At 44.8% G+C, this 26795-nt stretch overlaps 2 protein-coding genes across 3 annotated transcripts; one reads left to right on the forward strand and one right to left on the reverse strand.

The window, feature by feature from the left end:
• The first annotated feature begins 1831 nt into the window (after positions 1–1831).
• Positions 1832–6949, forward strand: LOC127333895 (ubiquitin-conjugating enzyme E2 2). The gene is made up of 5 exons (XM_051360336.2): positions 1832–2094; positions 2289–2314; positions 5480–5569; positions 5690–5778; positions 6609–6949. Exons 1-5 carry the CDS (start codon positions 1970–1972, stop codon positions 6735–6737), a joined length of 459 nt encoding a protein of 152 aa, XP_051216296.1. The 5' UTR covers positions 1832–1969; the 3' UTR covers positions 6738–6949.
• An 11100-nt stretch (positions 6950–18049) lies between these two features.
• LOC127333894 (probable inactive leucine-rich repeat receptor-like protein kinase At3g03770) lies at positions 18050–22463 on the reverse strand. Of its 2 annotated transcripts, none has more exons than XM_051360335.2 (9): positions 22191–22463; positions 20296–22094; positions 20060–20193; positions 19576–19816; positions 19275–19483; positions 19129–19160; positions 18922–19033; positions 18546–18835; positions 18050–18426 (listed from the first exon to the last, which is right to left on the reverse strand). In XM_051360335.2, the coding sequence occupies exons 2-8, from the start codon at positions 21665–21667 to the stop codon at positions 18557–18559; spliced, it is 2379 nt and encodes a 792-aa protein (XP_051216295.1). In that variant the 5' UTR covers positions 21668–22094; positions 22191–22463; the 3' UTR covers positions 18050–18426; positions 18546–18556. The 2 variants fall into 2 exon arrangements, with proteins under 2 accessions (XP_051216295.1, XP_051216294.1); XM_051360334.2 differs by having other exon boundaries at positions 18050–18423; positions 22191–22461.
• Positions 22464–26795: the final 4332 nt, after the last annotated feature.

The raw sequence follows: 26795 nt of genomic DNA on the forward strand, positions 1-26795 counted from the left end.
GAAGTTTGAGTTTCGTCGGGACGGAGAAGACCTCCCTGACAGAAGTAGATCTATCGATGAAGCTGAAGCTGTCGACGCTTTCTGAGTCGCTGCTTATATTGGAGTCCGCAGACGACTCGAAGGACATGCTGCTGAAGATCTTGGCGAGTTTTTCGCTTGCTGCAGTCTTGACGAAGCGTGGCGGTGAAATCTCCTCGTCGCCCGTCTCGAACGATGATTCCGAAAGATCGGAAACGACCGCCGATGATCCCGACGAAATCGGAACCTCGAGACGATGTGATCCCTCTTTTCCGACGCGGAAGTGTAACTTTCCGAACGTCATCTCCATAGGCTCCTCCAGATACGCATATGCATCCAAACGGGAGGGCGGGTGAGGAACAAAATTGACTAGATCAGTTTCGATCCGTTTACCTCTATCCATCGCGTTGCTTGCCACCGAAGACGTCGACGATCTTGAACGTGTCATCGAGATCAGCTCTTTGTTGCCTCTAGTTCCCACAGATGGTGCCAATTGACAAGGTATCGACTTGTAAATGCCTACGGATTATAGACTAGGATTTAGTTGGAAGTAGAGGGCAAGTAGATCTCGAGGGTTCAGCCGGAAAAGTACTCGACTGGTAAGAAACTAGGATCACGTTGACAATAAAATCAATCCTTTCTTTGTCCCTCGACTCTCCCTTATATAGGAGGCGGAGCCGAGGGTTTCGTGATGTACAAGTTACAAAGTCCGGGAGACTCTTTGAGTTCGTCCCGTAATAGTTTACAAGTAAATATTCCTAATACAACTCTATATTTCTAAACTATTCCATAACTGGGCTTCCGGGCTTCATAAACATCGGATCGTGGGTCTTCCATAAACCCCGGGTACCATCTTCGGCAGGCTTATTGGGATGCCTATACCACCGGGGGCCTATCTAGTAGTCGTGTGTCCTACTCTCCGCTACCCTACCAATATGAGCATACCAGTCGCGTGCGTGTTTTCGGGTCGCGACAAATAATAGCAGTTGAGTGTGTTCAGATGGTTGGGCTGCCCATGAGCATGTCCCTATAGCGTTTCTCTACTAGTGTGACGCGGAAAACAATTTATACTGACTCTGTATTTGGTTGATGAATGAATAAAGCACAGTAGTAGACAACGTATCTCGCCCGCCAGGTTTAGTTCCTGAATCCTAGCATCCCCACCTCCTTCCGGCTCGGCTCGCCTCGCACGGGTTCTTCTTCGATCGCCGTTTCCTCGGGCCTCTCTTTCGACGACCTGATGGCCAGCGAGCTGACGCTGGACACGAGGGCTTCGTCGGCGGCTGCCGAAGCGAGCCGCTGCTGCTCCATGTAGTAGCATTTGGAGCAGAGGCCGAGGGTCGCCGGGCTGCCGAAGAAGCCGCAGCCGCTAGCGCACGGGGCCGCGCCGCCGGTCAGCTGCCTCGCCGCCATCGTACGTAGCTTGCTCGTCGCCCCTCGATCGATCGGCAGGACGATCTAGGCTGGTACTGAACTGAGCTGCTGGATTTCGCGCACGATTGGTGGCCTTTTATGCTTGGAACCCCAACCTGGATGTCTCCTCGTAGCAAGAATCAGACTCTGTAATCCGAGTCCGGATCAAGTTTTTTTTTTTTTGAGACAAGAGTCCGGATCAAGTTAGGCGTCAACCGCTGTGTCGTCGAGGATCAAACGGGCCGGCCTGTCGTGCCGGCCCACTAACCGCGTAGCGAGTGCAGAAGCCCACAGCGGAAAGGCCCACGGCTACGCGTGGTTTGACGTGGCTTCCCTTCTCTATACATTTATTTTTCACACAAGGAAGCATCGATCAACGCTTTATTTATCGTGCCTCACATTCTCTCTCCCTAGAAGCTTCTCCAGTACCGGACACATCCAACCTTTCCCCCGACGCGAGCGGTGGGGGGAGAGCGCCGACTGCGTGCGCCGGGCAGCCCTAGCCAGGGTTCGGGTTCCAGGGGGAGCGGCGGCGGCGATGTCGACGCCGGCGAGGAAGCGCCTCATGCGGGACTTCAAGCGCCTGCAGCACGACCCGCCCGCCGGGATCAGCGGCGCGCCCTACGACAACGACATCATGCACTGGAACGCCGTCATCTTCGGGTGCGTCCTCCGCCCCCTGCCCGGGAATTCCGGTCCCCTCTCCCTCCCGCGCGGTCGCTGGACCCCGCCGCCGCCGCCGTTCTAGGGTTTCCCTTCCGGGGACCTCTAGATCGGCCGCCCGGCGTCGCCCTGTTTCAGTTACTTTCTAATACTACTAGTTTCTGAGTTAATTGTGTCTCGTGTTGTTTTTGCAGGCCGGATGATACGCCGTGGGACGGAGGTGAGGCGCCTCGGTCTGGTCTCTAGCTGATTTATTTATCCTTCTACTATGCGTGGTTGATATATAGTTCCTTGGGAGTAGTTCTACTCTGAATTGTAAGGGGGAGCTGTAGGTAACTTATGTGTCGTCGATGAATTTTGCTTGCCATGGTAGTGAGGCTGAGCTACTTGTGTCGATTACTCTGTTAATATGTTAGTAGTTTTTTTTGGCAGAAATTCTGCTGCATGATGTGTACCATACTGTCTCTTGGGCGTTTTCCATAGCAGCTTACACCACTTGAGGGTTTGCTGGAATTGTCCATTTTAGGCTAATCCATACCGCTTTTGGGTTTCCTTTAATCGCAAACGACAAAATCTGCATGGTAGGCTTAGAAGCACCCGTTACGTGAACTAGGTCCACTCAATGTGCGACAAACCCGTCATGCGAAAATTAAGGGGATCTGTATGAATTCTGCAAAAATGGTGTTAGTCACTTACGGGAGCGTATGGTCATTGCCGATTTAAAGTTGCACAAAAATGTTCTTTGGTATATCACCAAACCTTGCAATAGCTATCGGAGATGCAATAGTAGAAATTCCTTTGGCACCAGGCCTTGGACTTGCATTTAGAAGCAGGTTTCCTATTTTGCTTTGGAAATGGAGTTCTGCTGCATCAAGAAAGATTTTATGCTTTTATTTTCTGTTAAATATTATTACTCCGTAAGGTTCAGTATTGTGTCTTGAGGGGTTAAATAAAGAAAGATCTTATGCTTTTATTTTCTATGCGTGGTTGATATATAGTTCCTTGGAAATTGTAAAGTCGAACTGTAGGTATCTTAGGTGTTGTTGATGAATTTTGGTTGTCCTGGTACTGAGGCTGAGCTATTTACGTCGATTAGTCTTTAGCTTTTCGCGGGAAATTCTGTTGCAAGATTTGTACTATACGTTCTGTTGGGCGTTTTTCCATCACTTGAGGGTTTGCTAGAATTGTCCATTTTAGGCCATTCCCTACTGGTTTTGGTTTTCCTTTAGTCGCAAACGACAAAATCTGCATGGTAGAATTAAAAGCATCCGTTACGTGAACTAGTTCCATTCAATGTGCAACAAAACAGTTATGCCGGAATTATGGGATTTGTATGAATTCTGCAAAAAAAGTTTTTGTCACTTATGGGAGTGTATGCCCATAGCTGATTTGAAGTTGCACAAAAATATTCTTTGGTATATCAGCGAACCTTGCCGTAGCTGTCGCAGATGCATTAGTATTAATTCCTTTGGCGAAAAAGCCTTGGACTTGCATCTAGAAGCAGGTTTCCTATTTAGCTTTGTATAAATGGAGTTCTGCATCAAGAAAGATCATATGCTTTTATTGTCTGTTAAATATTATTACTCCATAAGGATGAGTATTGTGTCTGAGGGATTAGATAAAGAAAAAGTTCATATCTTTCATGCATCATCTTAATGATATTTATTTCAGAGGACACAACAAACTCATTCATCCAAACTTCGCTGCTTAGTTTAGTTCCTCTTAATGCTCCTTATTTCATCGGGGCTTTGTGTCTCATTTTAGTTTGGAAGATTCACAAATTTATGTTTTTGTGCATAAACCGAATCACTATTTTTGCTGGTGCGTTCCAGAAACATCACCTATTTTGACAGCATTACTCAGTGTTCATTCACATTTCAACTGTAGGAAAACTCCAGCTTGCAGCAGATGCATCATTGTAGTTATCAGCAAGTGAACATCTTAGATAGGCAGCCCCATCCCCGTCTTAAAGCTGGATATGTTCCACACCATAGATTCTGAGTGGCCATCGGTATACACGTTGGCATATGACAGACATGAAGTAACACGTAACCAAATAGAACCATGTATGGAGTCAACCATGTGGGTGCATGTAAGTTTCAGTGCATTATGCATTTTTATTGGTGGACGTGGCACTCAATATGACAATAGTCAGGATTTTGGAGAAACTTTGTAATTGTGACTGACCTTTTTAGCCAAATTTCTGCTTTAATCTTAGCACTAGTAGCATTGAAGTTATATTTCTTATATGGAATGATGGAAATGAATATATCATCTTGCTGAGTCCAGTCTCCTTAGGCATGTTTGGTTCACAGGGCAAGCCAACCAATCAGGCCCTTCCTTTCTCCTTTTTATCGTTCATCATGGCATACAAAACTTCAGCTTGCATTTTAGAATCAAGATTCTGCTATTAATATGATGCGCTGTTCTATGAGTCAGTTGTGCTATGGCCAGGGTTGTTCATAATTATCAGTTTTACTTTTTTTGGTGATAAATTGGCATTCCTGAAACCTTGATCTTATTTTTAAAAGTTAAAATATCACTTAGTTTTATTTAGTCCACAAGTCCCCTCGAAATTGCTATGATGATTTTGCTCGCAAAAAACCAGAACCACTAGTTCATGGATTACGAATAGCAATATTGATTGGATTTATATTACATTTAAGTTATAGGGACTAGTACTCCATATGTCTACCAGCTTGTTGGGCTAGGTAATTAATACCTGTCTTCCTGTTATGTTACATTAAGTCCCATTATTTGAAACTTGGTTAGGTAGCATACACTGCAAGGATGCCTGGGTTGCATCTGATTTTATTCCACTCTCTTCTTCCTAATAAAGAGGTCTTACCCAATACATGCTCAGTTTTAATACTGCTGGTACAAACAATGTTAAGAATATCGGCCGATATGCTGATTTATGTGCCAATTTATCGCAACTGGCAAGTCACCAATAAGATAAAGCCATATCGTCTGTGTTTGTCATTTGGACCGATTATCGGTCTGGCAAACGATTTATCGGGCATCTACCGATAAATCAGCTGGGCCCCTCAAGGCAGAACCTAGTCACTGGGCTCATCATTTCTGTTATGAAATCATTTTTCCGCACATTGTTGTCCGCATGTTGTGTCTTGAGTTTAACACATGGAGTGTTTAATGTTTTGGTTGTTTAGTTTTGCTTATTTAAACTTTCAGTGCCTATTTTCTTAGTATGTTAGTATCATGTTTATCATCAATCCATTTGTATTGCCGCACATCAGTTTTCATGATATAGGACAACCAAAAAGTCTCAAGTAGTCAAGTTGCATCTTTTCGTTGCTGCAGTTTGAATAATGCTATTGTGGTGCACTGGAAAGTTTGCTGACAGTTAATTGTCTCACATATTTAGGAACGTTCAAGCTTAGCATGCAGTTTGCAGAAGATTACCCCAACAAGCCACCAGTTGTTCGGTTTGTCTCTAGGATGTTTCACCCAAATAGTAATCTCGCTCACCTCCTCTCTATCCATTTCTCTGATTTGATGTGATTCATATACCATTCATATCATCCTAAATTGAAGTTCTGGAGAAATGGTTTAACATATTGCTACATTTCTGCAGTTTATGCAGATGGGAGCATCTGCTTGGATATTCTACAGAATCAGTGGAGCCCTATATATGATGTTGCTGCTATATTGACTTCTATTCAGGTACCATGTTGATCAGACTAGCCAAACTTTATGTATGATTCCCATTGAAGAGAATAGTGCTAATTTGTAAATCATGTTCAGTCGCTTGCCTTAATATTGTTGATAGTTGAAGTCTTCTGAACTCAGTTTGCTAGCCCACAATGTGGAGCGCTGGCCAACCCTGGTATCATGTTAGTATTAGGTTAGCACCTGGCATGCTGGTTAAGCAACCCAGGCTCGACCCTCATCCGTCCTTCAGTTAATTGTGTGGTAGGGGTTTTCTTCCACACCTTCACTTCTAATCTTTGGAAAGCATGACATCTAAGGAAATTTATTGAGTGGTCAGACCTAGTATCTCTAGTTGCATTGGTTTACAGTTTTCAGTTAAATATGTTTTTGAATTTTGGGCTTAGTTGCACCAAGCGGGGTGCTCCTATATATACTGGATTTGGAAGTTGTATTTGTAGAGATAGAGGAAACTTTTCTCCTTGCAGCTTATTGACCTGGAACTAGAAAAGGCAAACTTGACCTAAATTATACAGCTCGCCAGATAGAAATCGTAAGGGATATATTTGAATGAAATTAGAGTTAGGTTTTACATTTACCACTATTTACAAATCTGGGCTCCACATCCATACAGGGTGGTACACTTCTTACGAATGAGATAGTGTTGCCATGCTCCCAACATAGATGGAAAAAAGTTAAGCAGACCCATGTCATGATATGTGCTGGGTTGTTTACCTTGTACACGCTGCCATCTCCCAATGACTGTAGGCTACAAGTTCGGCGTGCATCATGCCACCATATGCGTGCTTGGATTACTGACACCTCATTCTGTACTTCCTTTGCAGTCCCTGCTGTGTGATCCAAATCCCAACTCTCCAGCAAACTCAGAAGCTGCCAGAATGTACAGCGAGAACAAGCGAGAGTACAACCGCAAAGTCCGTGAGATTGTCGAGCACAGCTGGACTGCTGATTAAGGCAGGGCAAGGGTGCCATTGTCAGAAAGTTATAATAAGCAACTGGAAACCTATCTGGCCTGGCTGTAGTTGGTTCACTGTCAAAACATTAAATGTCTCCAGTGATTGTTTGTAGGTGAAAAATCTAGTGACTGTCTGTTGTCCTGTCCGTGGTCATTTTGTGTTTTGGTTCCTGACATTGCTCTTTTATGTTGTGCTGTCCATCTCATCAACATTGGCATCTGCAATATGTAAAAAGTTATAGCCTGGAAATGGTTGGTTGACTTCACAATCTCGTCGCATTTGTCAGTCCTGCTCCTTTTCTTTAGATGGGTTGTGGTGCTGCTCTATGTGTTTGTGAAGTTTGTGTTCGCCCAGTAGAGCGTTTTATTTGGCCAAATTGTCATTGCCTCATTGGCCATACTTCAGAAGAGTAGTCTGCTTATAGCCGTATTTATGAGCAAATAGGTCACAGTCATGTTGTCAACGGTGATTTTTATTTGCAAAAACAACCCTGTAGAATCAAGACTAGCAATTATGACCTGGTTTCCGATCACTTTGAGAAAATCCTTCTCCCTCCTTCTGTCTTCTTCAGGATGCAGGCAGGCAGCACCCGTTTTCTATCTTCTTTTAAAAACTTGAAAGTTTGACATCCGACAATAGAGTATAGGTGCAACTAGTTGCAAATGAGAGTTCCCCGGCAGCCAGGGGAGAGTTAGATAGCGAGTGCAACTGTCGAGTGGTTGCAGGGGAGAGTTAGATAGCGAGCGCAACTGTCGAGTGGCTGCTCGGCGAGGCTTGCTCGTCACCAAAGCTATTGCCCCTTCTATACCGTGTGCTCTTATGTGCCAATTTTATGCCTAGCCGGAGAGTGCCATGCAGGACATCCGTGCCTCACCGAAGAGCTCCTCCCCTTTTCCACTCCCTGCATCTACTCCGCAAGAAGAATATGAAGAGAGCGATAGCGCGAAGCTCTAGGCCACCGGACGACCGCGCCTCACCGAAGGCTTGTGATCTGCGCGGTCATGATCTCCACCATAACGTTAGTGTTCTTCGTGCGGAAAAATTATGGCGGGTGGATGAAGATAGCCGGTGTTTTGATGAAGGTCTGGGCCGGCGAGGCGCTGTACGAATCCACCGACGGTTGGTTTGGGAAGAAGCCGAGAAAGTGACCTTCACAGCCTCCTGTCTTGCGTGGTGCGGTGTCCTCGGGGTGGTGTAGCTAGGATGTGCACCTGAGATAGCAATCGAATTTCTCAATAGCTATATATTAAACATTCTTCTATTTTCAATCCTTTGGTTCTCAGTCTCTCCATATGCGCACAGCCATACCTTAGAGTTGTTTGGTTTGCAAAATGTAGAAAATAGAAGTCGTGACATGTTCAGTCATACATGAACTGATAATGTAGCTTACATTGAATGTTGTGGGTTGTTGCATCCCGAGAAACACAATATCGTTGTGAAGGATCTCGTGTTTTTACCATAGTTGTTGTAGAAACAAAGAAAATTTACCATAAGCAGGTTGGAACCCAAGCGAAACATTTCTATGAAATTGCATGCAAAGTGTTGATGATAGAAACTATTCCTATGGATTCAAATCCTACGAACCAAATAAGCTTTATAGGAAAATTTTGAATCCACCAAAGTTTCTATGAAATTTCTTTGAACAAAACAAGATCTCAACAGTACCAACAAAATATCTTATATTTTACATATGTGTAAATGAATGGATGATAATATATAGAAACTCCTTACAAGATTTGAAAGAAAGCAACTACGACTAAGTTGCCATTTCCCACTGATACTGCCTTAATAAGGGAGTGCAGATTTTTGCCGACATCAAGTGCGGTTTGTGAAGGCTGATCGAACTTGAGTGCGGCCGAGCCGATATGGCAACACAATATAACATATCTGAAAAAAACACTAGTCAACAGCCAGCAGAAGGACACGAACACGATTGGATTACAAGTTCACAATCTGTCCCTACATCACGTAAGAAGAAACTGAAACAGCGCGCTAGCTAGACTCACAGACCGGGACCCTGACCGACCTGTGTTCTTAACTCTTATTCTTCCAAACTGAGCTGGAAACGCACGTACGCGGGGAAACAGAAACGGACTCCGGCGCCGGCTGCCGGAACCAGAATCAGGCGGTGGAAGAGGAGTCGTCGGATCCACGGAGGCTGCTGCTCCCCGGGCAGCTGGCGTCGCCGAGGCACGAAACGGTGGCTACGTCAAGGCCCTCCGCGCGGATCCTCGCGACGACCTCGCAATAGCACTCCGCTGGGGAATTGAAGAGGCCGTCGCAGCATGTCCTCTGCGCCGCGTCGATCCAATAGTTGGTCACCGCGTGCTTGCAGGATGATGGCAACGTCCCGCATTGGCCTGCCGATTCAGCCGACTTCGCCGCCACCGCCAACAACAGCAGCAGAAGCAGGGCTGCCGCCGCCGTGGTGGTCGCGGACGGCTTCACGGTGAACATGCTGTGGCGCGGGCGGCGGTGTCTACTGACTGCTAGGTGAGCGTGTCTTCGCAGCTACTGCGTGTGTTTGATCTGATGATCCCCTTGTGCTCACCCTCGCGCTTTCTTATAGGGCCATGGGGCGAGCAGAGGACGGGAGGGGCCGACCGTGCGCGTGACGTTTTGTGGATCGAGTAGTCACACATGGTGCACCGGCAGCAGAGGTAGATGCGCCATGCATGGGGAGATGTTTGCGGCCATGCAGACACACTTCATTGTTTTACTAGATCATCTCGACTACCAATTCACATAAGATTCCACTTTCATCGGCTGAAGGATTTCAGGGCATTTTTATTCAAGGAAATCCATGGAAACTCTGCTAAAAAAATTGTCAGTAGGGAAAAAAATTTAGTCGACTATTTAGATGCCATGTCTATTTAAATCATATGGAAACAGCAATTCCCTTTGATTGTGGTGAAGAAATTTTTCATGAGATCTAAACCTAATGTTTTTTTCCTACGAACTTTACACTATAAGATTATTATGGGGTTATTTCCCGTGTGTATTGATCCTTTGAATCAAACAACGATTGTAGGAAAATCATCATAGGATTTCAAGTTGGTTCATTTGAAAATCCCATGAACCAAAGAAAGCCAGTTTTGGGCTATAAGCCAGCTTACATGACACTTTTGCCTATGTGGAGGAGAGTGATAAGCAAAAAGAGTAGGAGTGTGCTCTCATGCAAGAGCCAACCTCTACACATGCTCCTAGAAAAATGCATTAAATGAGATGAAAGAGAAAGAGAGAAAGGGAGAAAATGTACTAACCCAGTAGACAACCTTACATCCAACTCTATTGTACACAGCTAACTCTTGATGACATGTCCAACTTATATAGCCAGCTGCTAGCTCTACTATTGTTCTTGCTCTTACAAGCTCACGAGGCCAACTTTAATTGTGTGCGAAACATGTTTGAAGGTTCTTGATGGTGAGACTCAGGAATGCATAATTGGTCAGCTTAAAAAAGGAAGCCCACATGAAAATAGAATTTTTCCCAACCCTTACCCTCTTTGCGGTGCAACAAAGAAGTGCCAAAACCGGGAGACAAAGCATACAAATCTTTAGGAGCTTCCAAGCAAAATACTTCATCTTCAAATTGGTTCAAAATGGTCGTTTCCATTGGGATCAGCTCTATTGACCTTCCCTCTTTGACGTACATGTACATACGGGATGTGAACTCTTCGTCCTAGGAGGGCATGACTATTCGAAAACTAGAGAGTTGTTGCCTCTATGATTTACTTTTGAGGTCAAATTCGTTCCTCTATCCATGTAGGAGAGGAGGGTTTCTCCGCGGTCCTCACCACCATCATCGCCCAAGCCATCCTCCGTCGCCATGTTTTCATCTTCTCCTGCCATGTGTGAGCAGTGTATTATAGGCACATGAGGTGGATGAGAATGGGACGAATCTAATGATATAATGATAATTTTCCATTAGATTTTGTGGTATCTAATTCGATAAGAGGGAATTCGTTTTCATGGGGTGTGTGCCCCACAACACAATTGTCGTCGGATTTGCGCTCAGATTCGAACAAAGTTCTTGCGGCTATTGACCGAGCATTTTAGGGTTCCCATTCTTCCCTTTTCTTGATATCTTTGTGTGTAATGTTCCTCTCGTGGATTGATTTGAAAGTTTGTTGTGTTTTTCATTCCACCATCTTGAGTTTTTTCTTGAATATTATCCAAACTTGCTAGCCGATCCAACATGTCACACCCTTGTAGAACTAATTTTTTATATCAGACACCTTCTAAAGTGTGAGTGCAATCAGTGGCGAAGGACGAAAAAAATCTAGGGATTTCTATTTTCGTGCCCTCCGTTCCTTAGTTGTGCCCAGTTTTCCCCAGCTCCTTAGTTTTTCCTCAGTTTTCCCCAAGTGCTTGTTTGAAACCCGCAGAAGGCAGCTCAGACGGCAGGATTCCCGTTAAGTTGACCGCTCCGCGCTGACGTGTGGGGCCGCGTCGTGTGGGCCCGCATCGCGTGGGGCTGGTAGAAAGGGACCGCGTGGGACAGGACGAGATAGCGTTTGGTTGCACGTGAGCAGGAGCTGGGTTTTGTCTCTCTCGGCCATTGGCATTTCCCTTTTAAGAGTACCTTTTCTGCCTCCTTCTCTCTGCCTTTTTTCACATAATTAGTATCAAATCTAGAGAAGCTTGCATTTCTGTCTTTCTTCAATTATTATTTGTGCCTTTTGGCCCTGGTTGTTTTCCCAATATGGCAGCAAATCTAGTAGGGAGCCCAATCTAGTACTCCATCTGGTCCATATGTATGTAGTTAAATCTAGAAGCAAATCTACAGGGAATGTACGATAAATTTACAAGGTCATATAGTAGAATAGGGATAGATAATATAGATAATAAGCTGCATTCAGCAGCCAAACATAGTAGGGTTCGAGGTTCTTCACAGCAGTACAGCACCATCATACTAACAACATAACAACGAGGGATCCCTAGCTAACAACAAAGGGATCCCAACAACAAAATGGAGGAGGCAGCAGCAAGACACGTCCAGGACTCCGCCTACCCCATCCGCCTCTCGCTCCACTTGTTGCTCCCCTTGGGAGCCTTGGGCTTGAGCGGAGGCATGCGCCCGCCGGAGATCTCCACCCGCCGGATGCCGCGGGAGGTGCATGCCGAGCGCCAAGTGCTTGGCGCGGAAGGAGTTGGGGTTCACCGACGCGCCGACCTTGGGGTTGGTGTGGCCGATGTTCTCGGCATGCGTGAGGACGCAGCTTGAAGTCAGTGCCGCCGAGCCTCCTAGTGCGTAAGGGGCACCTGTAGACACCCTTGGCGACATCGAGGTAGGAGACATATCGGCCGACCTGCAGCCTCCGCAGCACCGGCGAGTCTTGACGTCATGGTGCTCGCTGCCGCCGCCGACGTCGCTGCTGCAGACAGCTGATCCATATCAAACGGGAATTTATTAGTGAATGAGTTGCAAACGTGCATGATATCAAAGTTAGGAAAAACAGAGGCAGCCTCAGTTAGAGTGGACACGATTATATGTCTACAGGGACGGTGTAAGCGAACCAAAGCTCATGCACAACAGATTTGTACACAGAAATGGTTCGTTGAACCCTCCCTGTAAAAATCTGTGCCCACCGATTCATCATAGGCAAAGAAACAGATTCCAGATCTGAACTTGAACACATTCCAGATTATTTGCAAAATTAAACGGTTGATATCTTTTGATTCGTGCATAAAATAACTGATTGAGATCCTATGATTACTTGCATAAATTAACTGATTGAGATCCCATTATTACTTGCATAAATTAACCGAACGGCCGAAACCCAAATCTTGAACGAAATCAAGGAGGGATCAAAGCAAAATGGAATAAAATCGGCGCAAATATTAGCCCAATACTCATCCATCCACAGATTCATCTACACCAGCACAAATAGGGTTCAAAAAGGAATGGGGAACAAAAAAGGAAGCAAACCGTAGTTACCTCGTTCCATGGGTCCTCTATGGAGGTGTCGTAGCGGTTCGGGGGCGGGACGTACGGCACCGGCTCGTAGGGGTCCCATCCCGGCGGGATCTGACCGCGACCGGCGGCAGCAGCCTCCGATGCACCGGCGGAGGCGGCGGCGACGTCCGTTGAGGGGACGGCGGCGACGTCCGTTGAGGGGACGGCGTCGAAGAGGGAGGCGTCGCGCTTGGAGCCGACGGCGCCGTGGACGATGGGATTGGCATTCTCCTTGTCCATCTCGCCGGCAGAGGAGAGGGAGAGGGAGAGGGTTTTTTGCTTTGGAGAAGATGATGGGACGTGAGAGAGGCGGCGTTGCGTAGGCGAGTGAGAGTGACAGAGATAGTGGGAGGAGGCGTCTATAAAGGCAAGGGGTGGTTAATGCGACCCGCGTCTTACGCGTCCACCGCTGCACGTCTGCACGTCTTGGACTTCTGCAATGCGCCACGCGTCCACGATTGCACGTCTTCGACTTCTGCACCGCGACCGGCGTCTACGCGTCAAATATTGCACGTCTTTCATTTCTGCACCGCAACACGCGTCCTCGAGTCTAACCCTGAAAATTTAGATATACTCAGGTATAACCTCGAGCATTATACTAGCATTTTTTGTGTGCTCAGTTTTCCCCTTGAGTGCTAATACTGGCTAGTGCAATATGCTCAGTTTTACCCTCAAGTAGCTGGTCAACAGACAGTCAACAAATGGGATTAACTAGTTAAATGAGTCATTTAATGTGCAAAAATTCCGAAAAATAGTGGCACATACTCATGGAGTCTTCACCACAAATTGCCAGTTCTCAAAACATAGATAAGTCATAGATAAATCAAGTTTTACCACAAATTGCCACTTCTCAAAGGCCTTCTCAAATCACCTAGCAGCTATGAAGGTGCATGGTTTTCCATAATAAGCCCTTCCCAAAACAGCTTTCCCCAAAACATACTTTGTCTAAATGAGGCCACAATTCTCACACTCATGTATATTTGTATTGCAAATAGTTTGAGATAGGCCAAGATGGGTTTTATTCTACAAAACACGCATTTTCCATTTTTTAAATCTCATATTTGAATCCCTTAGTCTGTTTATTACATAGGTGCCCTTGGTTTCTTGATACTACTCAGTTTTGCCCTCTCCCTCCACAAATTCTCTCACACATGCAACATTGCCCTGATTGGTCTAGCCCATGTCACGCGGATCGTGTCCGCCGACCGTTGATCGTATGATCTAACGGGCAGGATAACCCCTCTCTCTCTCTCTCGGCGGTTACCTTCCACTCTCTAAGTATGCTAAAGGGCGGTTTTCTGTATTTATTTTCACGCGCTAAAAATTATAAACTCTTTTAGGCATTACTTTTCACGCAAAAAATGATAAACCATCACCGATTTGTTGTAGCCATAAATTTTCACGCAAAAAATGATAAACCGTCACCGATTTGTTGTAGCCATTAATTTTCACTAAAATCCCAAATGATAAACCATCACCGATTTGTTGTAGCCATTAATTTTCACGCAAAAAATGATAAACCATCACCGATTTGTTGTATCCATTACTTTTCACGCAAAAAATGATAGACCATCACCGATTTCTTGTAGCCATTACTATTCACGGTAAAAATGATAAACGAACCAATCTATCTATCTCTGTATTTGAAGTTTGGAAGGGTTCACCATCTAGTTATGTTAACTTTCGAGGTTTTGACCTGAAAACAAATGGGTATTATAAAGGGAAATAAAAGTTCAAAAAATGTAAAAACGAAACAATCTACCTATCTTTGTATAGAAGATCGTCTGTATGATTTTTTGAGGTCATTTAGAGAAGGTAGAAAAAAATCCCTTTTGAGAAGGTCGAAAAAACCTAACTTGTTACAAAAGCTGGTTTCAGTGAGACCTAACCAAATTTGGCATACATTATGCCATATCTATAACAACAAGGAATATCTAAAAGGGAAAGTTTCACAAAATTTGAAATTTATGGCGAAAATGATGCCATACATGATGCAGTTTTTCGAGGTTTTGACCTGAAAATCAATTGGATATTATAAAGGGAAATAAAAAGTTCGAAAAATATAAAAACGAAACAATCTATCTATCTATGTATAGAAGATCAGCTGTATGAAATTTGAAGTCATTTAGAGGAGGTAGAATAAATCACCTTGTTAGAAAAGTTGGTTTCAGTGAGACGAAACGGCATGCGTTTAAGCAAAGTGATTTTTTCGAACATCTCCAAATGATCCCAAATTTGCCATACATGATGCCATACGTGTAACAACAAGGAACCCTATCTAAAAAGTGTCAAAAAAGTTTGCCCAACCGTATAGCTCTATCAAAAAGAACCTCACCATGGCGCTAGTATAATTTTGGGCTTAGTTACAAACTTTCGTTACCTAACCTTCAACACGAAACTTGTTTCAAATCACTTTTGGCGTACAAGAAACAAATCCCTCCTTGATTCGAGCACCACAGCCTCCAAACTTTGCCGATGCCGATATCGGCATGGTCAGAACGGCTATGCTCGACGCCACTGCTAGGTCACCGTCGGGATGCACCCTCAATCCCGTCCCCTCATTCGATCACTGACACACCAGAGATACCACCGAGGCCAATGCCGAACGTACATGTTGATGCCAATGCCGAACATGCATCCACGCCGATGTGGGCACGGCCACGCCGCCCCGCTATGTTGGACGCCACAGACCACCGCGAGGTCTTTCCCTTCGCCACCACACTCTTCTAGCACCCATCTATACACGCCAGAAAGGAGAGACACTAGTTTTCTCTACATTGCTCGCGTTCGTGTCGGACACGGTCAGTCAAAGTTTTGAGGTAGTCGTCGATGTCGTTGACCATTTCTTCTCTTCTTTGCATGGTTAAACGCGTCTAGTTCATATCTATCTAATGCGTCTGGTCTCGCCTCATGCAGTTCTTTGTGGACGTCGATCTCATCTCGGCACTCCGCAGGCCACCTCCTCCGTGCCATCGCTGTAGAGCTCCGTTTAAAAATCTATTCCTACCCGTGTATTGCCCCTTGTATCAGCGCCATGGCCCACTTGTCATTCGATATACCGAAGCCCCACTCGTGCGTGTTTTGGTCAGGGATACAGCGATGCTTACGGTCAAACAAAGATGGATGGTCTGACGTGTCTTTGCGGGCTCTACGTGGCCCCACTAGTCAGAAGATAACGGTCAACCTTCGGGCAACCGGCCGTTACAGCATCTGTGATGGTTTCAGACAAGGTCTTGGGGAAAACTGAGGAAAAACTAAGGAGCTGGGGAAAACTGAGCACAACTAAGGAACCGAGGGCACGAAAATAGAAATCCCAAAAATCTAAGGTAGGGCGAACTTTGAATGATGCACATATCCAATAGTCCTAAAAAGTAGTAATTTCTCAATACAATAAAAACAAAAAATATTTGATTATAAGTATAACCTAAAAAACATACCAATAATGCTAACTCAACAACAAAGCTTTACATCTTCTTAAAAAATATGATGTAATTCAAATAATAAGACGTTTGATTATCCCTCGTTCAATGTGCGACTCGATTTTGATTATTTTTGTTGCTAGAAAATTCCTTTCAATTGTTGATGTCGTCACGGGTAAACCCTATGTCATCTTAATGGAGTAATAACGCGGTCGGAGAAAGTATTACTTGTCTTTAAAACATCTAAAAATCTTCAATTCTACAAGTATGTATAATGGATAACTCGAGTTTATCTTGTATATACTAGGGTACATTCAATGATAAATCTCTGTAATACAAGCAATATTATTCACATTGAATCTAGAATACGAGTTTATATTTGGAGGTAAAAATAGTCTATGTTTTTTGCCTGTAATCGATTTTGCGTAGTGTTTTTACTGAAACACGCATAACTTTCTCATACGAAGTCCGTTTTCGATGTATGACCACTCAAAATTTTCAGAAAAAACACGCGCATCTAAGTGTATTCACCAAAAATCAAGGTAGGGCGGCTGCCCTACCTTGCCCTACTGGGAGCTCCGCCCCTGAGTGCAATAGTATTTTTTTTTCGAAAATACACCATATGAGGTGTATCACAACACCAGTGGCAGCTCCACGAGTCTATTCCATACTGCTACGGCATCGTCTGCTCGCCAGGGGTATATTTGAATACCCAAGATTTTGAGGAAATTTGTTTATTTTTTCTAAGGAAATTTGGTAGTCACGTAATTGAAGGGCCTAGTCCCATACAGAATACAGCCCACTGCCAGCCCAGTAATGCTACACATACATAAAATTGTTACAGAATTTTCTTACGGACATCAGCTAGCAACGTTACGATAGCAGAACGTGCCCCATGATTCAAGGGGTGAATCAAAGCTCAGCCAACCAATTGATTGCACGTCAGTCCATAGAAACTTTTGTAAGCTAAACTGTCCGTAGGTGTAGGATTATTGCTGCCAGCCCACAGGCCACAGCCGCACGCCCGCAATGTGCTCGCACCGTCTCGACCAGACGCATTCACGCACACAGCAGGCTTCCATAAGAAAAACGCTCACAACAGGCAGCGCCGCGGAAGCCCTAAGCAAGTAACGATTGCGGCGGAGCAGGCGAGCAGCGGCCAGCGGAGCAGGCGATTGCAGCGGCGACCGGTGGGCAGGCGACTGCGCGGCCAAGTAATCTTGAGCTCTTAACCAATAATTTTCTCAGCCGCATCCGCATATTAGTCTACAGATTACCAATAGCATTACAATTTATTTGTTCATCATAGTAGACTACTAGACTAGAGGATTGAAATCTCTAGATGCATTGTCAGTTATGTATTGTTACTTGATTAAAAAATTGTTACTGTCAATTAAGGTCTTATCTTCTATATACTACTTCCAGATTAAGTGACTCGTATTCATCTAAATTTATATGTATATAGACGTCTTAGTTACTAGAAAAATCCGATTGACTTAATATAAGAGTTAATTTGGGACACTAGCTGTTACAGTTGATATAGTACATTGAGAAAAAAGTTTACAATGAATACCTAGCATCTATTTGCTGGCGCTGCATAGCAATGGCTCCGAGGAGGTCGAAAGCGCCGCCATAGCAATGGCTCCGAGGAGGTCGAAAGCGCTGCCACGGAAGAGCTTGGCACGCCTCCAATTTTCAAACTCCTCCTTGATCTTCGCCTTGATCACCACTTGAGATGCTACCACACCGTTGAAGACCACATCATGTCATGAACACGAAGTCGATGTTGTTATTAAGGTCTGTCCATGTTGATTGTCACCCCGATAAGAATCTTTGCAAAACGCAGGTCCATTCTCGTTCTCACATAAAAATTTAAGATTAATTTTAGTACGCAAGAAAATTTACAAATTACAAATTTTAGTACGCAAGGTCTGAACTCATAATGGTTTTATTGGAATATTACAGAACCATTACAAAGTATTTTCCCCTTGTTTTTGCATTCCAGCCCATAACAAAAATATATTACAATTGCTTAATATGTTACTTTTTGTTCTATTGGTGGAGAAAATCAAGCACGGTGACCCTACTTACATAGTCAGAATTTCAAACTCATCATATCTAGTGGCCCTTGGTGCAGATCGACTACAGGATGCAAGTAAGGGTATATGCATCACGAGGTCCAGCTTCAGCTGCTTGGCCTGAAAATATCCTTTCTAATTCTTCCCTGCAGCCACGATGATCATCGGAAGATCATAGGTAAGCATCGCATCGTCCCCACTGCGTGCTTGCCTATGATTCTTCTCAGCCTGCTAGATTCCCCAGAACATGGACAGCATATCATTTCAGAATTCAGATTATGGTTACATATTAGTGTGAGAAGTCTGAATTTAGATGTGCAAGTGGCACACTGGACGGAAGAGGAGCCTACCTGCTTAGTGGTCAGTACAGTGCTGATTCTTCCTGGACCTGAGACGGGGAGAGCGGTGACTCCTCGCTGCTTCTGGAGTCCCCTCTCCAGTCATCCTGCACCTGCGCAGCGAACTGCAGGTTCCAGAGCACGTCCTCGACCGAAGGCCTCTGCATCGCCTCCTTGGCCAGACACCGCAGGCAGATCTCCATGACAGTCCTCATCGACTCGTCGGAGCACCCTTTGCTCACTGCTGGGTCAACAAAGCTCCGCCGCTTGCTTGGTCCTTCCGCTGTCAACGCCGATTGCAACTGTGGTGCAGCGAGGTTTAGGTAATTAATGTGTGGCAATACCGCAGTAGTCCATTGTGCAGTGCAAAGGTTAAGAGGGACCATACCTGTTCTTTCAATATCTCTACCTCATATATAGAACTGATGGGCCTGCCTGTGATAACTTCGAGTAGTATCACACCGAAATCGTACATGTCAATCTTATCACCATTGGGTACCCTGCAAGTTGCAGTTTGCAAAAAATAAGTTTTTAGTAACACCAATTTCATCAAGTATACAATGGAAATGAGATAACTTGGTGATTATTCAAGTACCTATCAGAATGGTACTTGTTTCCAGCTCCTCCCTGCATTCATCCACAAAACATGGGTGCCAAAAACATTTGTTAGCCAAAACTGAACTAGATCACATTTCAGCAATGAGTTCATGATGCTTAATTTGGCTGAAATATATAAAATACCTCAGATTTCACAGTCTCAGATAGGATGGGGATATTGTAGCTGCCAATTTTGGCAACCTGATTCTGATCCAGAAGAATGTTGGTGATCTTGAGGTTATTTGCAAACAGACCAGGTATGATCCCTCCATGCAAGAACTGAATACCCTTGGCGAGCCCAATGGTGGTCGATATTCTCTGCCCCCAGGTGAGCCTTCGCCCTTCCGTTCCCTCTGAAGATGAGCAAGTTACATGATTCAGTGTTAGCTCAGTAGTGATATGGGAGACTGTCAAGTGATAAACCAATGAGGAGATGGAAACTTGCGTGAGATCCTGCCCCTCAGGTTGCCGTTCTGCACGTATTCGAACACGAGAAACAGCTGCGTCACTGTGGAATCATCGAGGTTGTACTCGAAGCAGTGCCCGAGCGCGCTGACCAGGTGTCGATGCCTGAGCTTCGATATCATCTCGATGTGTCGGTTGAAGCTCTGTGTTGACTGGCTCTTCTTCACCTTCAGTGACCGGATTGTCACTGGGGTCCCGTTACTTAGCCTTCCACGGTACATCTGAGAGTTAGATATAGAACAACCATTTTTAGTACAATGATCAACAATATGCTAAACGCAATGTTACACTTGAAATGGTACATTGTGCAGTACTTTGAATGACAAGAAAACTAGTGAAAGCACCATGTACACAAAATGTGTCTAATGGGCACAAATAGCAAACACTAACTGCCCAAAGAAGACATTGTCTGGAACAACTACCCCAAAATGGAAGAAATCTGCAACAATTAGAACATGATTTACCTGGCCATGAGCATCTTGCCCCATCAGACTCGAGACTTCGAAGTTATCGGTGGCAGCCTCGAGCTCGACCAGAGAGAACGATCTGTATGCCGGAATGCCGAGAGCCCCCAACTTCACTGTCTGAGATATGTAACCTGTTTGTACAAAGCCACTGAAAACAAGTTAGCAAGAGTATCTTTTTGTTTGCTCAAATTTTCAGAGATATTAGGCGCAGCTGGATGTTGTGATGATCTTACGCGCATCGGCGAGCAAATTGGATGGGTAAGCGCTCGACGCGTGCTCCACCAATCTCCGGGTAGGCCTCTTCTTCGGCCTGCTCGCCTTCCTCACCGCAAAGAAGATCGCGGCGCCCACAACTAATGCTCCGGCAAGAACAGCGGCGACAATGGCGACCACGAGACCGGCCTTCGCGCCATGCTTCTTGGGTCCCTGCTCAGGCACTATCCCCACGGCCAGAGCCTGGTTCCGACAGAACGGCGAAGGGTGCTGGGAGTCGTCGCCGGTGGAGAGGCAATTGGCCGAGAAGAGCACCGTCTTGGAGTCGGAGTTCTTAGCCGGGATAGCAAGGCAGGCCGGGAGGCTCCCGGTGAGGAGGTTCGAGGAGAGGTCGACGAACCGGAGGTTGTCGCCGCAGGAGGCGTTGCTGGAGAGCCGTCCCGTGAACCTGTTCCCGGCGATGCTGAGGTACTCGATGGACGGCAGGGAGAGCAGCGCCTGCGGGAAGGGCCCGACGAACCTGTTACCCGACACGTCCAGGCGCTCCAGGAGGTAGCAGGATGCGAGCTGGTCGGCGGGGAGGCCGTCGCTGAACTTGTTGCCGGCGAGCACGACGCTCGCCACCTTCCGTCCGAGCTTTGGGAACACTGGCCCGAGCGCGTTGTCCGCCATGTCGATCACCTGGAGGTTCTTCAAGCCGCTCAGGTCCGGCAGGTTCCCGGAGAAGTTGTTGGACGCGAGCACGAGCGACCTCAGCGACGGCATCTGCTTCACGGACTCCGGCAGAGTCCCCTGAAGCGTGTTGTTCCGAAGGCTCAGCACGGCGAGAAGCGGCAGGCCGCCGCCTCCGAGCCAGCCCGGCACCTCGCCGCTCAGCATGTTGTTGTCGGCGACCAGCGTCTGGAGGCTGCCGAGTTGGGAGAGACCCCGCGGGAGCTCGCCGTAGAGGTAGTTGGAGCTGACGTTGACGATCTCCAGCTTGTCGAGCCGGGAGATCTTCCCCGGCAGCGGCCCCCATAGGCCGAGGTTGGTGAGCGTGAGCACCTTGAGGTCCGGCAGCCTCGCCAGCGTCGTGAACAAGGCGTCGATGGAGAAGGTCTTTGGGAGCGGGCGAACGCGGGCGCCGCCTGGACCGGGGTCGCCGATGATGTGGAGCTGGGTGACGCTGTCCTCGTAGCACTCGACGAAAGCGGATGCGGTCTTGTAGTCGCCGCCGTAGCAGAAGTCGGTGTAGTTGTGCCAGGTTCCGAGCACCGGCGGGTCGGCCAGCAGCTGCCGGAGCTTGAAGAGAGACCATGTCTGCGAGGGCTGCAGCGAGGTGGTCCCCGGCACCAATGCCAGCGACGCCACCGACAGCAAGATGAGCAGAGCATGGCCATGAGTTCCACCCATTCTTTTTTCTCCCAAGATTCCTTCAGCTTCAGCCCAGCTCCAATCTCTTTCAGCCTCCTCGATTAAGAACTCCAGGAATCTAGAACTAATCTAGGATTGTGGTGCAGGAGCAAAGCAGATTAACCGAAGTTCTTGGACATTGGGAGCAAAAAAGATGAGCTTGAGCTTGAGCTTGAGAGCGTGCAGGTAGCACGGAACTCGGCTGAGCCCAGAAAAGTTAAGATGGGAGGGGCTCGTACAGTTAATGGAGATAGCAACTTGTCACCAGAATGACAATGTGGCACAATGTGCAGTCCAGCCCCAGCACAGGGATATCTGACTGACTTGTTCTTTTCACCCCAAGCAAGGAAGAACAAGATACCAATGACAGTTAATACTACGTCTCACTGAAAAAACCTCACCAGATTTGCATTCCTTTCTTCAAGAACTGGCAAGAGAAATTAACCACAGATAAGTATCATTTCACCACGAACACTGCACAAAAACCAGATGACCTAAATTAAGTGCAAGAAAGGAGCCTCACCTTTGACCTAACCACTGAAGCAGCAGTGCACCTTGCAATCTGAATAGTGCAGCAGTGCGGATTGTTGAAGATGAATGAATGCAAGTGCATGGAACAGCATGAAAAGGTTGAAGTTTTGAGGGTCCGTGGGTGAAGGGAATCATATGCTTAGTGTCGTCTACCACTCCACTATACTCTACTGTCGCTGAGCATCACGGGTGGCTGAAGCATGGGACAAAGGGACAAATAGGGATCTTTCGCTCTCAGCATGATTGAGCTGGAGGAAAATGGAGGCTGGCAAAGGGACAATCAGGTGTGAGCCCAGTGACAACTTTCTCCTCCCCCTTTACTCCTATGAAATTCAGGAGAAGCAGCGCTCTCCAAAAGAAATTCAGTGGTACGATGAGAAAGGATTCAGCAGGGAAGTGGCTGCTTTATTTCCTGGGATGACATTATTTTCCCGATCTCGTTTTCATTCTTAAGTTTCCGCTAAAGGAGATGTGTAGTTAACAATGTGTACCTGTTGTTTTCAGGTTGGTTGAATAGATTTGTAAAAAAGCTGGAGTGTAACAACCTGCCGTTTTCTGGTATCAATGTTTTCAGTGCAGTCGATAGGGACATGACATTGTGATCAGTAGTTGCGTTTGGTTTATTCATTAAATTGATTTTCTCGACTGTTGGAACACGTTGAAGTAGTATGGCTTGTTGTTTCCCGACCTAAAATGACAAGAAAAATATCAAGCAAGAACAATGCCTACTGTCAACTTGTGCACAAAATTCTTCAACCCATATAAAACAGTAAGATACCAACACAAATAGAAGAATGAGATAGTAATTTGATAGTGTGTTTTTAGTAAGAGGGGATTCCTCTTATGAAAAAATGAAATAAATAGCAAAAAGGCGTGTTTAGGTGTTGTTACTCGTGTCATAACTTCATGTCTTATCAAACATTGATATGGATTGTTGTACACCTCCTCTTTTCTTTGCTTGCTTGTTTTTGCCACAAAATACCACTGCTTTACTTAAAGGAGGAAAGACAATGCAACCATTAAAAAAAATGGAAGCATCACTTTCTCTTTAGGTGGCAAACATGCACCAACCATCCTCACTTTCACTTCATGGGTGAAAGATTTTCCAGGTAAAGGTATCAACCATATTTACATTGTAACATTGGGTAAGAGACACATAAGAGGTTAACAATGCAAATATGCTTGGAATCCTAGGTGCATGTGTGCCACCCAAGACCTGGATGTTTGTCAGATTTGGTGACCACTCATTTGGTGTTGTTTTGTGTTAAAAATAAATATTGACATGTTTTCTCAACAACCTTTGTGGGGCCCATGGATTAAAACTATGTATCATCAGAGATTCAGAATGGTACTGGATGAGATGTCCTATTAGGAGGGCACACACACTTCATGCACGTGAGACAAAATGAAGTTAACACACAGCAGCAGATGCTTTTCAGGCTGATTGCCGACCTGATTTCAGCTGGTTTTACTATAGGTGTGTCCACAGCTGGATATTAGTAGGAGTAGCATCCATGTGCATGATAATTAAATACCACGGGGTTTCCCATCTGAACTGAATTATTTTGTAGTTTCAATCCAGCTTCAGTGGTTCACATCAAATGTTCTTGTTCTTATGAGAAGTGAACTGTTTATGTGACAATATATTGTTTTCTCTCCAGAAAGTGGCTAGGATATCTGGATTTTTTTTTACTTGAGGGAAAGGCTTGGTTATGCATTTAATTAATGGAAAACAAAACAAAAAATGATACAAGCAGGGCCAAACTCGCACAAACATTGGCACAACTAGCCGTAAGCCTATACACCGACGGCCTCCCACCAATACCAAACAGATAACATCATGATCCCTATGCGAGGAACAAATCCAGCACAAATTCATAATAGTAGATGAAATATCCACGAGGACCACACAGCTGCCTAGTTTGAGAAGGTATGGTCACCTAGGCATGTAAGAGCATCTCCAGTCGTATCCCCCAAACAACGTCCGGCTAAAGCGCCGGATTGGTCGTTTGGGGGACGTCCGGACGGAATTTGCGTTTGGAGGAGGTCCCTTTTCCAGCCACGTCCCCCAAACGCGACCTCCAAACAAAAAGTAAGTGTAAAAGTGGTGTTCGGCGTCCCTGATAGAGACTCTATACACAGGAGATGGGCTAGGGACGCCGGACAACATTTGAGGGACGTCTGGACCGAAGCGGCCCGACTGGGACATTTTTTTGGCCGGCATCCCCCAAATCCCTTTGGGGACGCTTTGGGAGACGCGACTGGAGATGCTCTAACATCGTATAGTATTGTCGCCTACTACATCTTCACCAGAAAAATAAAGTTACTTCTATGTGAAAACATAAATTTCCAAAGGGAAAATATTATGTAGCTTAGCACGCCATAGGTGAAGAAAAAGTGTAGTGGTTAGAGACATCGGGGAAACTAAAAAGTATTTAATTTTGTTGGTGGGATGACTACTTTGCTGTATCTCTCTGTTGGGAATGGGTGTGTAGCTTCTTCGCCCTATTGCTTCTTTATTTCTTGGCCATCCTTCGTTTTCAATTATACTGTATTGGCACGTATTTAACCTAATTGTCGATGTAGCATAGTTTGCATCATATAATGTAGATACAGTCATAGTCATGATTTTTCTATCTCCTTTATGGTATCCTTGATTCATAAGATATTCATACATATTTTCAAGGACTGAACTCTCGAGTTAATTTTTCGTATATAGGCTTTTGATTGTATGACTGAATCACGCTGTATATTTTTCGTATATGGGGGTTCATATAAGCAGAGAATAGAATTTATTCATGAGAGCTTCTTTGATTCAAAGGAACTCGATCGTAAGGCTTTTGGAGGTTTTGAACCCTTAGAGATGTTTCATGTATTATCTAACTCGATTATGTAGTGTTGCCATTATATGGAACCCAATTATGTGCTTTAGACTTTCAGCCGACAAAAAAAGCCCTCCGTTGCTGCTCCTGGCTTTGTTAGCACTAGTAGAGAAACCCCGTACTAAAGATTCGGTACTAAAGCCTCCCACCTTTGGTATCGGTTCCTTACGAACCGGTACAAAGGTGCCTCCACGTGGGCACGGAGGAGCCCGCGGGGCTGGAGATGTTTGGTAATTATTTTTCGTTTAATTTTTTATCCATTTTTTCTAATTATTTTTCACTTCCTCTTTTATTTAATTTTTTCACTCCCTCTTTTTTATTTCGTTTTCAGAATTTCTAGTATTTCCGTTAGTCTCTAACTACACTTAATCTCTAGTCAAATTACTTACCCGTGGTCAAACTTCCCGGTCGGTTACCCATCATCACACTACTCCAGCACTAGCACGTTTAACTTCCAAGTTCCTTCCCGTCCCACTTACAAGTGTTTCGCGCGCATGTTGTTGATAGTAGTATCATATCAATCCTATTAACATGTTGATCGATGTCACACTTCTTTATTGTTTAAATTCCTAATATTTTTTTAATAAAAAAAGTAATGATGTAATAATAATGTTGAATAAATAAATAAAATTAACTTTTTTTAATTTGTATTATTTTTAAAAAAAATTTGCCAAACCTAAAACCTGAAAATTTGAAAATATTATAATTTGCTAAAAGTAATAGTAATATTCTGGGATTAAAAAAATCTTATAATTATTAATTTTAATTTTCAATAAATTAAAAATATATAAATTCTAAATTTCTGGAAAAGAACTAAAATATTCCTGCTTTTATATTTTTATTTGGAATTTTGAGAATCTAAAAATTGGCTAACCGGGTAAACCGAGGTGAATTCGGATGTAACTTTTTCCCACGATAATTTTGATATATTATACTTTTTTTTCCCGACGTCGTATGCAAAAATTAATGCGGTTTTACCATTTTTCAAACTTTTTTTGCAAAAAAAAGTCAAAATTTGAATTTCTTAATTTCACCTAATATTAGGTTGCATAACATATAAGAATCTGAAAACATTTTATTTTTTAAATTTTCTATCATTTTCATTTGTATTTTACAAAGCAAAAAAGGCGATCCACGCGGGGGAGGGGGGGGGGTGGGGGTGGAGGTGCGTGGGCAGCAGGACGAACCGGTATGAAAGGTCTACCCTTTAGTAGCGGTTCGTGTCACGAACCGGTACTAAAGGTCCTGCACGAACCGGTACTAAAGGTCCTGCACGAACCGGTACTAAAGGCCTAGGCAGTGCAACCGGTACTAATGCACTCTTTAGTACCGGTTCGTAAGTAAACTGGTACTAAAGGCCTGGACGGAAGCCCCTTTTTCTACTAGTGTAGGCAGTTAGACGTGTGTCTGGTCCTTTTGGTTGTAGCAAAATTGAACACCGACTCGGACTTAACTAAAAAGCATTAGATGTAATACTCATCTCATTAAACTTGTCTCAAGTTTGTTCAAATTTGAATATATCTAAATAATAACTAGTATTAGATACATCCAAATTTTGATAAAATTGAGGTAAGTTACATGAAACAGAGGGAGTAGTTCACATGGAAAATAAGGTGGTTACAACTACGACGGGTAATGAACAAGTCATTTGCTACTATGAGGATGTAACCTATGACCACTATCTCAAGTTTTCTCGGGTTAATCATGAATAAGTT

Source organism: Lolium perenne, chromosome 2, assembly GCF_019359855.2.
Source record: "Lolium perenne isolate Kyuss_39 chromosome 2, Kyuss_2.0, whole genome shotgun sequence".
NCBI classification, from domain to species: Eukaryota; Viridiplantae; Streptophyta; class Magnoliopsida; order Poales; family Poaceae; genus Lolium; species Lolium perenne.